Source organism: Netta rufina (genome assembly GCF_964035555.1).
Source record: "Netta rufina genome assembly, chromosome: 5".
Lineage (NCBI taxonomy): Eukaryota > Metazoa > Chordata > Aves > Anseriformes > Anatidae > Netta > Netta rufina.
In genome coordinates this window covers 40,533,085-40,545,409 of record NC_140128.1, presented here as the reverse complement: position 1 = coordinate 40,545,409, position 12,325 = coordinate 40,533,085, and the positions used below count along the sequence as shown (strand labels likewise).

Sequence of the window (12,325 nt, the reverse complement as noted above, 5' to 3'; positions counted from 1 at the left end):
TTAAATAGAAAAAAAAAAAGTCTTACAGTTTTTTTTGCTGAGCACAAAGAAACTCTACATCAACAAGACAGAAATGGAATGTAAGCAACATATTATCTTCTCTTTTACCATCATAAAATTAGATTTGCAGAATTTCTTCCTTTAAAAGCTTCTTCAATGCTATGGCTGTGAAAAACTATTTTTCCATAAGAGAAATACATGCTCTTAAGAACAAAAGGTAATGTTTCACATATTCCTCTCCACAGACCTTGAAAACTCTGAACTTTTGCAGGCAGAAACTGAAATTCCCCAAATGGTTTTATGTAATTTACAGAGGATTTCAGGTTTTTTGTGTACTCATTTGAGAACCTTTAAGTAGAAACTAAGATTTAAAAGAAAAATAAGTAAGATAATAAACTGCTCAAGCAAGGAAGGAAATCTCCCAAATAATGCATACTTTGGGGAAAAAAAATTGTCAGTCATACTTGCACTTAAGCCAATTCTAGAGTCTGTAGAAGGGCTTCTCCTAACCAGACAGATTTTTTGCTTAGATAAAACTATTCCCACAATGTTATATTTTTACTAGGAAAGCATATTCTCTCTAAAGGTAAATAAATATATGCAAGTTTTTCATTTTAACACAAAATAAAAAAAAAAAATGCATTTAAACCTAAGTTCTTGTCTTTCACTGCAGCAAAGTAGGCATTATCTAATGAGCCAGTAGGATGTTCTTTTGGAGAGATCTAAACTGGATTTTATGGAATCACAATGGATATCAACAGCATTAGTGTGGACAATTTATCTGAAAGTAATGAAAGCTTCCTCATTACTAAACTGACTGATATATAGGCAAACAAAAGAGGACTTGTGGTGTAAAAAGCTGCAGATATATAATAATATGTCACTGAGTATAGGGCAGAGCAGACCATGATGAAACGTTGCATATTAACAGGTTGATGCTCTTGTGCTGTATTGTCTTCTCATCCTTTTAAGCTTCAGGATCTAGAAAAAGAATGAAAAACCAACTTTGTTTTACTTAGGAAGACTAACACATATGTTTGTTATGAGTAAGTATTCTCTTAAGATATCAGAGTTGCTTCAAATGGACATGAATCTACTTCATCATCTCAGTGGTTAGGTATAATTGAAAGAGAATCAATTCACTTTAAGTGCCATTAGCACTGCAGAGTTGGAAAGGTTATTTCTGAGAAATGTAGGAAGCTTGTATTATGAGAAAACAGCTGCATGCACCACATACACACAGCTTATTACTTATTTTGAAGAAGGAAGAATTTAAAAAAAAAATACAGGGGGAAGGGGCTGCGTTTTTTGTGTTTGTGTGGGTGTGTAGACTACTATCATGGCAGGCTGACTTTGTACCTAAAATTACAGACTTCTTTAATAACTGTAACTTGGCATAACTGGTCAGACAGCTGACAAAAGAGAGAAAGATCCTGATTTTGTCCTAAGAAAATGGGGTAATATTTGGCTGAACACTGACTATAAACATATCAATGAAAATTTTGAGTGAAAAAAAAAAAAAATCTTTCAAAGCAGGGAACTGCATATAAATAAAGGAGATTGTAAAAAAAGAAATTAAAAGGAAACAGCTAAAAAGGTAAAAATCTTGCAGGTGGCACTGGAGCTATTTAATGATAGGGGAACAGATTAACACATATTACCTATCAAAAGAAGACATTACTAGACCTCTTTCCCCTAAGTTAAAAAGTAAAAGTTAAACACTACACCACAGAAAAAGTACCAAATTTAGAGTTGAAATCAAGTACAAATAAAGAAAAACAAAAGAAACGAAGAACTTTAGCAAATAAACAGTAAATTTTTTAAAGTAGACAAAACTGAAAAAAAAATGTCAAAGGCACATCTGCCTAAAAGACATAGTAAACTACAAATTGAAAAATGCAGTAGAGGAGGAAAAACAACCAGTGTGCTCACTACTGATGAATGATGATCGTATTTAAGAACATTTCAGGAAGAAAGAGCCATAGGGGAAAAAAAATGTGAAATCTTATTGTCTGTGTTCATTATGGACTATCCTTTTTCTTAAAGAAGGAGGAAGGATGAGTCCTGTGGAACTTCACCAGAATGAAGAGTTTGTAGCAGTTTCTGGTATAAATCCACCAAAAAGCCAGTACAAAACCATCATCAGAGGCTGATGTTCCCCTAAGACTTCAGAGGTAATTCTGCAATGAAAGAGCTGTACTATGGATAGCGGTGAAAACCTACTGGAAACCCACAGAGCTCTCTCTGGGGAGTTGTTCAGCTCAAATTTCTCATAAACGATCTGGGGAAAAAGAGAGAGATATAATTCTATGAGAACATCAGCACCATTCTCTTTAGTGTTCAAAAAAAAAAAAAAAAAAACAAAAAAAACAAACAAACAAACAAACAAAAACACTAACTGTTAAGCTATCATAAAAAAAACTGAAAACATACCTGCAATGGTTTTCTAAATTCATATTTCACAAGGATTCCAGCAGGATAAGAAAGGGTGCAAAAAAAAACATAAGTAAACTATCAGATCTATAGAATATTTTTTTTTAAGTGGAAATTGACTCATCATCTTGGCTGAGTGAAAAAAGTGCATAACAAAGGTATAGAAAATTGAGAAGATTGAGATGGGTCTATTTTTTTTCATGTCGCATGTAAAATTAATTGTGCAATTAATTGATATGGAAACGGTTGGATGTTATAAGTAATAAATAGGATCCAAAACTCTATTAGACAAAACTGATGCAAGTCTACCATGTGTGACATCGATGATACCCAGTCTCAATCTCATTTTATAACCTGGTAGAGTATCGATCCAAACTCTATTAGACAAACTGATGCAAGTCTACCATGTGTGACATCGATGATACCCAGTCTCAATCTCATTTTATAACCTGGTAGAGTATCTAGTAGAAGTGCCACTTACAGATGTTGGCTTTCTATTCTATTTCCAAAAGCATTTGCTATTGTCAGAGATGGATTACTGATTTAGGTGACTTTTAATCTCACACAAACTATCTGTTCTTATGTTCCAGGGAACAGTGTAAACCATTCTTATCAATCCAAAACACAAGACCTGCTGGTTATGTTCCAAAAAACAAATCACACTTTGCTGAAATATCGCAGGCCATGTGCTTTCCTTGATTAATGACTGAAATTTTTTGTTTGCAGACCACTGCATTCTAAGTAACAAATACCTGAATAAATATGCAACAAGAGGATGTTAAGGATGGATACATCCTGGTTAAAGATGGATACTTGCCTGAATTTCTTTTCTCTTCCTCCTCAGCTCTTCCACTCCCTGGATTCTTGTTCTTTACTTTACCCAAGAAATACAAAATAATGTTTGACTTTCCCCCATCCTTCTGCCTCAATCTTGCAATGTGGAAGGATTGGCAGGTGGCAGGAGTGACAGGACACTATAATTATAGGAGCACCATCATGTCTCTGCCTTCTCTGCCTCCACTGCTGCCTTCAGCTACCTCACCTATAGTAACATGGTCCTTCAGTCCTTCAAATCTACAATACAAAAAAAGGAAAAGAAGGCTTGCTGGATTCCCCACTCACATTCATGTCTTCCAGTGCCAGAGCTCTACAGCTCCAGAGGGAAAGGCAGGCTAAATATTGAGGAAGAAGGAAAGGCATGAAGTTTAACCTAGTTTAAAGCACCAGGAGAGTGGTTACTGTTGCTGCCTCAAGTTGGTTATATATCTGTTAAACGCATGAACCACCACTCTATAGCCTTTATAAATATCCACATCCTGTAGCAATTTAAAATATATTTTTCTAGAAGGAATTTAACATGTATCAGTGATTAAGCTTCATGTGATAAATGAGGAAAGATAATGAGATTTGAAAATATGAAAAATATTAAGTGATGGGAAATTCATGCTGGGGAAACACAGAATCCATTCATTTTGAATCTTCTTTTCTTCTTTAAGCTTTACTGCACTCAAAAAAAAAAAAAAAAAAAAAAGAAAAAGAGGAAAGTTCTCAGAATGTTTGAATTTTGCCTACATCCACTTCTAGCTTTCACTTTAGTCCCATATCACACTTAATCAAGCAGTAGTATAAGACATTATTTTTAAAAATTGGGAAAGTTAAAATTTTATTTCTGATTATCTGATGATTACAAACCATTAAAAAAAAAACACATTATATACTCATGAATAAAATGTGCAGCCAACAAATGATGTGCCTATTAGTCAGACAATCTTTGGAGAAATTAAGGAAATCTAAACACTAGACTTAATACTTGGCAGCAGGTCACACTTTTTGGACCACTGGGATACATGAGAGGTTTGGACTTTCCTACCCCTTGCAGAAATCAGCATTTTAAAATGTGAACTCATAGACTTGTGTCCACTATTTTGTTAGCATTACTTTGTTACACTCAGCCCCCTAGGGAATTTACAATTTAAACAAACCACCAAAAAGAGCAAGTAAAAGTACTAGACCACTTAAAAATTCCCCATACAAATCTAAAACTCACAGATACAATGTTTATAATGACTTATGTAGCTTTAAGATGGGGTGAAAAGATGTTTTTCCAGCACCAGAAAAATAAATAAATAAATAAATAAAATATAATATGCTTAAATAATATAAATAAAGTATTTTGAGTGAAAGGAGTAGTATGTAACATGAGGGACCAGGTCAAGATTTGTCTCCATCTCTGCTCTGTTTTGGAAAAATATTTACATTTGATTATATGTTTTACATACTTTGTTAAATAAGAATTAAAAGAAAGTTGCATCCAATTTCATAACTAGACATTTTTAATATAAGTGTTGTTATGGTTATCTGTACTCACTATGACCTTATTCTCCTCATATGGATGTAAATAGGAAACCCCGCAATGAATCTGCCTAGCATAAAACTGATTCATCACTGTGATATGAGTCAATGGTACATGATACAAGCCAGCTTTGGTTTCCTACTAAAGAAAGACACCATTAAATTGAGAGTGGAAAGTAAAATGATTTATCCTTTCTCCCAAACCCTCTACTTCTTGGTCTGAACCATTACAGAAAAGGAAGAGAAATTTGTACTCTGCCAGCTCAGGCATTTCAAATGCATGAGGTGTCAACCAAATCCAAATGCTATTGGCTTTATATTCTCTTGGCTGCAAAAAGAAGGTAAAGCAGCCCACAGAGAGAAAACAGGAATCTGTAGTATGAAAAAACAATAGTGGCTATGGTGAAATTATGACCATCTAGCTTTGAAGAGATGCAAGGCTGTGAGCTTGTTTTTAGAAAAGTGACTTGCACAGCTAGAGACCTAGCTTTTCTGATTTTCTGATTTAATTTTAGATCTGTGTTTTATGGTCATTTAAATCCAAGTAGGCTCCCTAGGCTGTCTTTTCAGCTGATGTAGAGAAATGGTACTTTTAGGATGCAATACATTGGTCCTGTTTTCAGCTTCTATTCTAAAATGAGATTAATTGTTATCTGCATGTACATATTTCTCTCCATTAGAAGAGTAGGTGAGTCTAGACGAAAATAATGCAAAATAATCTCCTTTCAACTGAGTCAAACTACAGACCAGGGAAAACAACAGAATCCTTGTGTTGCCCTTTAGACATGTGTCTAGAAGGATGATCTAATGCTTAATCCTGAACCTCAAGTGTAAGAAAAAGAATTCTGATATCCATATCTGATTCCACGGGAAGCCAACGCAAAGAACGAAATGATAATAATATGATGAGATAGGCAAGTGGTTTGTAAGAGCATGAACTTGTGCATTTTAAATGAGAGGACTGAGTCAAATCCTGAGGGGAAAAAAAAAAAAAAAAAAAAAAAAAAAAAAAAAAAAAGTAGTAACAGGCATATAAGTCAGCACTTAGATATGTGCTTGATAAGACTCCTGAAACAGAGAATCAGAGTATTTCTAGAGCTTAGAAAAATGTACCTGAGCAGTCATACCATCCAATTAGGAGTTCCACTATCTGATATGTGGGAAAAAAGGGAAAGCATAGAAATAATAGCTTGGGGAGGCTCTCACTCATCTTAGTTTCACTGCTACTCGCTTATGGAGCCCTTTGTAGAAGCATGGAGGACACTGTGCCCTGGAACAGATTACTTACAGTGATGGTAACAGAAACAGTATTAAGAGGAAAGGCATTAGTGGCTTAGTCATTTTCCGTATCTGTGCACATTGCAATGTAGAATCAACCTCTTACTGAAGCTGAAAAACGCTTGCCTTCTGTAACACAAATGTCAGATAAACAGATTAGAAAAGTATGCAAATTGTGAGATAGCTTTGTACTGACTAGTATTCTGACCAAGCTGCATTTAATTCCTGTCATAATAAAGTAGAATTTATAGCTATAGACAGCCTAATGGTTCACAGATGTCTGGGATACCCTTAAGAAAAGCAAAAGGCTGTCTCCCAGAAGGCTACAGGCTATCATCATTAAAACAAGAGAGAGGGAAAAACAAACATGCTATGTCAAACTTTATCCTTAGCAGAAGTTTATACCAGATAAATCATAAAGTCTTTGCTTGCAGGAAAAATAGTCAATAATACGCTTTATTGTTTGAAACAAGAGTTTTCCAAATTCAAAAGGAAAGTCACAAAATGAAAGAAGTCAAAGGGTCAGGTCAGGTCTGAAGGGAGGAAGAAAGGAAAGGAAAGGAAAGGAAAGGAAAGGAAAGGAAAGGAAAGAAAGGAAAGGAAAGGAAAGGAAAGGAAAGGAAAGGAAAGGAAAGGAAAGGAAAGGAAAGGAAAGGAAGGAAAGGAAAGGAAAGGAAAGGAAAGGAAAGGAAAGGAAAGGAAAGAAAGGAAAGGAAAGGAAAGGAAAGGAAAGGAAAGGAAAGGAAAGGAAAGGAAAGGAAAGGAAAGGAAAGGAAAGGAAAGGAAGCTTAGAAAAAAAAAAAAAGAAAAAAAAAAAAACATTCAACTTTAACGTACTCTTAAAGGAAGAAAATATTTCCTCCCTTCCATGCACCCCAAAAGGCTTAGATGAGCTCCTGTGTCTTACTGCACTCAGAAAACCTTGAATCAATATTTAGCATTACCACTTTAATTGAAAATCAATGCTAACAATAGGTAGTGAGCATCATCACTCTGAGCTGCACTGAAAGTGAGTGGAGTGGTCAGGAGGAAAGCTGCTTTATGGGAAATTCCAAAGGGAAATCACAGAGGAAGTGTTTACCTCGATTAGAAAGGGGCACAAAGGGCCCTTCTTTCCTTGGGCCTTCTTTCCTTGCTCTCAAGGGACTCCGTGGAAAACAAGATTTCAGAAAAGAGTGGGATTCGAATGTAGTGGACCCATGTTAACCCGTCTCACAGTGTGAGAAGTGTGCAGGAACCTTGTGTGATTGCAAGGGATCCCAAAGCTGCAAGCAGAAACCAAGTTTCGTACCGACACACCCTAGGAGCAAAGCTGTAACTGGAAAATTTGTTGTTCTGCTACAATAAAAATGAATATTGTATGAAGTTACAACCAGAGCAGCGATTTAGGCTTTAAATAATCCTTTATTCTTTCCATCAGCTGAAATATAAAACTGAAACCCCATTAATCTCCCCTTTCCTTAGCAACTTTGTGACCTTCAAGGTACAGAAATGCTCTTTGTTTGTAAGACTATCAGTCTGAAAGAGTATGGGTCACGGTTTCCTCCAAAATTACGACGGTTCACATCTCCAAACGTCCCAGCAATGAGCACAAAAAGGAGAGCCTCCGGTCGAGGAACGACGTCTAAATCTCAAGGCACGAGCGGTCCAAAGCGTCCACTTCTCAGCTGCTCCCACCAAGGCCCCCGGGAAAGTTTTTATGGGTAAAAGGGAAATCCGCAGACGGCTGCGGCTGCCGGTGAGAGGTGATTTTGGAGGCTGTGGGTGGCGTGGGGCAGGGACCGGCAGGCGCAGGACAGGGGTCGGTGCCCGCCGCCCCTACTCGCCGCCCGCTGCCCCTCGCGGCTCCGCGCCGCCCGCCTCCGCCTTGCTGCCGCCCGCCGCCGGCTCCTTGTCCCCTCCGTCCTCCGGCTTCTTGTTGAAACACACCTTGAAGACCCCCAGGACGGTCATGACCAGGATCACCAGCACCACCACCGCCACCGCCACCAGGATGAAGACGTAGTTGGAGGATGAGGAGTAGGCGGAGGACGAGGTGGAAGAAGGCGGCGGGGCTGCCGGCTGCCCCCGGCCGGCGGGCGGCGTGACGGGCGGCCCCGGGGAGCCGCCGGGGCCCGGTGTGGAGGGACGGCCGCCGCCCGCAGCTGTGGGGGCCGCCCCCGGCTCCGCACAGGGCGCCCCGTCCGGGCCGCCCGGGGCACAGTCACAGGCGAGGCCGCCGCTGGCATCGCGGCACTCGGCGGCCGGGGCGCACTGCCCGGTGCCGGGCCGCAGGTAGCCAAAGGGGCAGGGGCAGACGGGCTCGTCCGTGCCCTTCCAAGCGAAACCGCCGGGCTGGGGCTGGCAGGAGAGCAGCACCTCGCCGCCGCGGCACGCCACGGAGAGCACGGTGCCCGGCGGGCTGAAGCCGGGGGCGGCGCTGTGCTCGGCGAAGGGCAGGCGGTAGTCGAGGCCGAGGGCGGCGGCGGGGCGGAGGTCGGGGCAGGCGCCCTCGTCCTCGTACCTGCAGGCGTAGCCCAGGCTCTGCCGCTGGCACTTCTGCTCCTGCCAGCCCCAGTCCCGGTCGGTCGTGGCGGCCGCCGCCAGGCGCAGCCCGGCGCAGCGGGCGGAGATGCAGCTCCGCACGGGCTCCTTCACCCAGCGGCCGAGCGCCGCCGGCACCTCCCGCGGGGCCGCCCCGTCGACGGAGCCCTCCCAGGAGAAGCCGCGGAGCGGCTGCTCCCCGTCGGTGCAGGCGGACACGTTCCTCTTCAGCCCGAGCCAGAAGAGCCCGGGCCCCGCCGCCACCTCCGCCAGCAGCGCCAGCAGCAGCTGCAGCTCCGGCTCGCTGCCCACCCAGGCCAGGTGGCCCCGTCGGCGGCCGCAGGCGCTCCGGGCCTCGCCGTACGAGGCGTTGGCGAGGTGGGCGCTGAAGCAGGCGCCGGCATCCTGGCAGCGGACGGCGGTTGGCGGCTGGGGCCGCCCCAGGGCGCAGGCAGCGGCCAGGAGCAGGCAGCAGGGCCCTGCCCGCCTCATCGTCGCCGAGGGGCGAGGGCTGCCCCGGCGGCTGTGGCGGAGCTCGGCTCGGCCCGGCTCGGCTTGGCCCACCCAGCGCCCACGGCCCTCCCCCGGGGGCCGCCGGAGGAAGCGTGTCAAGAGCCGGGCTTGACCTCGGCATCCTCCGTTTGTTGGCGGGCAGCGAGGAAGCGTTGGCCCGGCCCCGGCTGGCGGGGCTCCAGCGGCGGCGGGGAGAGGGTGGAAAAGTCCCGGTGCCCGCCCTGGCTCCGAGAGGGACAGCGAGGCCCGGAGGCCCATCGGCGGCGGCCGTGCCTTCAGAGCTGAGGGGACGAGGGTTAGGTGAAGCAGGGCAGCCCCGACGAACCCAAAACATCAGGCAAGAACTCGCCAGAACTGATTGCACACTCATGTTTTGAGAAAGTTGGCCTGAACGCATTTAGAGGTGTCTGCGCCAATGTCCAGTGGGTTGTTTTTAAGTGAGCTTAAGTGAGCTGCCGCAACTGTTCTTCCACCGGCAGTTTGCATGCTGCTTCATGTTCATACTCCATACTGTGGTACCCCTCTACCATTACCTCACATGAACGTTCAGGTGCATCAGAATCTCATTCCCAGGCATTTTATGTGGCATAAAACCAATACATACATGTGCATTTCATTTTCCAGCTTTCACTCCAGAAGAACCCATGTTGATGTTTTTAGTTTAGCAAGTGTGATGCAATACAGATTCCTAGAGTCTGAATACTCAGAAAAAGCAAATAAATTAGCAGGAAAAATGAAAAAGTGTCATTTATATGGAGTCATTTTTAAAAAGTGAGGTTCATCAGTAGCTTCTGTTTCTGGAGGAGTGACTTCTACAGTCTTGGACTGAGGCTCCACATGGATTCAGTCCTGAACAAAGTCCCCTCCCTGCTCAAGCATGCTAGTAGGCTCTGTGTCTCTACAGCCCATTCTTAAGAATTTAATTTCTTCCCAGGTGGAATAAATGTGAATGATAAGCCTGATTCAACTAGTTTGAGACTGACCTGCATGGATCTCGTTGACTCTAGGCCCACACTTATTCTCTCTGGCTTCGTCAAAGAAGGAGTTGAAAGACCAGCATACAGACATACAATGTGATGAAGCTCAGAAGCGCTGTATATTTTCATATTTTCTAAATATACTAAATATTTGGCAAATTTTACAAGCTTTCCAGCAGGAAACTGTCGTGACAAACTGTTTTAGAGACAGTGTCCTCATGAAGCCCAGTAGCTTCTGCTGCTACCAATGCAATGTCAGAACTGCAGTAAGCCATACAGAAGAAAAATCAAAAGCTTAGATTCAGGCTGTTCCACTTGCCCCAGACCCTGTGTCCTGAATCAAAAATGAATGCAGGAAGCACACAGTGGTCTCTATTCACAAAATCTCTCTTTTCATTTTTTAATTTTTCAACAAGAAGATGAGTGGCAAAGGGGCAAAAAAACATCTATTATCAGTTCTGTAAAAAATACATCCATGGTATCCAGTATGTAGCTCCATGGTATATCTACCATGGTAGATATGTTAGCTCCTGTGTATATCTACCCAGGGAGATGTTAATGCTTAAGAGACAATGTTAGCAATTCCTTGTTTTGTCTGTCTTCTTCCTGAATACTTAATGACATGAAACTGCAGCTAGGTGCAAGGTGCTTTTAACCTCCATTTTCTGCCAATATTTTGGATAGCCTTTGCATTCTTATTTTCAAGGTGAGCACAGAGAATAAAAAAGAAAAAAAGAGAAAAAAATAATAAAAAATAAAAATAAAAATAAAAATATATATGTCCTAGCTTCCTTTGTTCCATTTGGTCAATTCTCAATAATTAACAAGATTTTCTTTTTATTTTAAAATAAAGTAGACTTTCAAAAGTTCTTTATGTCTTTTCAAGTAGAATGATTTAAATACCTTTTTGAGATCTATAGAAAATACAATAATTAAGTCTGTCCCCAAAATATGTATCTATTAGTTACTTAATTTTTACTTTGGGCAAACGTTGCTAATTGCTTTTACAGTCCTGCTAGACACTCACATATATAGAAATTCTGTTTAGCACAACTGTAAGAGTTAGCAAAGCAGCATTTCAAAATACATGAAATAGAAAAACTGGATTAGGGCTAAACTGAATTCACATGTTCATAACTGTGTTTAAGCAGACTATTACATTCAGTTTGTATTTTTTTTTTCTCATACTATTCAGCAGAACTGAAACTAGGTCAAATATTGCCTATATTCTTACAATTATTATATTTCAAGAGCACAGTAAAGTAAAGTATTTAAGTAAAAATAGTTACATTAAATTTACTATATACAGCTGGGAGTGTAATTAAATTTGGGTGGCAGTAGACTTAGTTTTATAGAAAGCAGGTTTTTATAACCAAACAATAACCTGTTGATTGAATTCTAGAGGAAATTAGAAATTTGATTAATCAAGACATATAGATGATGGTGCCACCAAAGTGTTTCAAGAGCTCTGCTGCCTGCTGGAGCTGTTGCCCCACACTCACTCCTCTCCACAGTGCACCAGGGCATAGGTGCCCAGCCACATGTCCGTGTGGGTGAGCACAGGGTGATCCCTGCAGTCTGCCAGTGCTCCCAGCTGCGGAGATGCAGCACAGTTTGCATCTGGAAACTGTTAACATCTCATATTCAGATCGCTAATTCTTCACTGGATCCAGCCTTGAACATACACAAACTAAATGGACCATTCCTCTGGTCCAGTGATGGCTCTTGATGATGCACAAAGGCTACAATTCTAGAAATACCTGTCAGCTTGGTATCTTGAGCTAAATATAGTTGATGATAGGTTTGGGAGAGGAGAGTTTGTTATATTGGAGGCCATAAGTTATATTTACTGCTGCCATCTTGCTCAGGACTGCTGACAAGGCTTTGCCTAATACGCACCTGTAATCCTACATCTTCATCTCTTTTCTCTTTCAAAATGGAGCTAATGTATTGCAGCTGAATAGAAACAAACCTTTATAAACATGATGAATAAAATAGAAGGAACAAAATAGTTCCCTGTTGTGCTTCAGACCTCAGGCCGTGTCCCCAGAGAGGAAAATGCAATTCAGTCTCAAAAACATTTGCTCCCTTGCTTCTCTTTTCCACTGTCAGCAAGGGCATGATGTGACCTGTTTGTGATGGCCTGTCCACCAGATAATTGGCAGGTACTACCCTCTTATTTCACACAGGCCATGAGTTTAATTTCCTAGGCTACATTTGAACCAGCCATTTAGAAATAACAGGTTATC

The 12,325-nt window shown here is 41.8% G+C and overlaps 1 protein-coding gene across 1 annotated transcript in view; it reads left to right on the top strand.

Annotated features, from left to right (window-relative positions):
* SSTR1 (somatostatin receptor 1) overlaps nt 1-7,770 on the top strand; it is a gene marked incomplete at both ends in the record, with an annotated part of 8,924 nt that extends 1,154 nt beyond the window's left edge. Inside the window, one exon of the mRNA XM_084287928.1 lies at nt 7,528-7,770. Coding sequence (XP_084144054.1) covers nt 7,528-7,770 — 243 coding nt within the window. The remainder of the gene's footprint in view (nt 1-7,527) is intronic.
* Nucleotides 7,771-12,325: the final 4,555 nt, after the last annotated feature.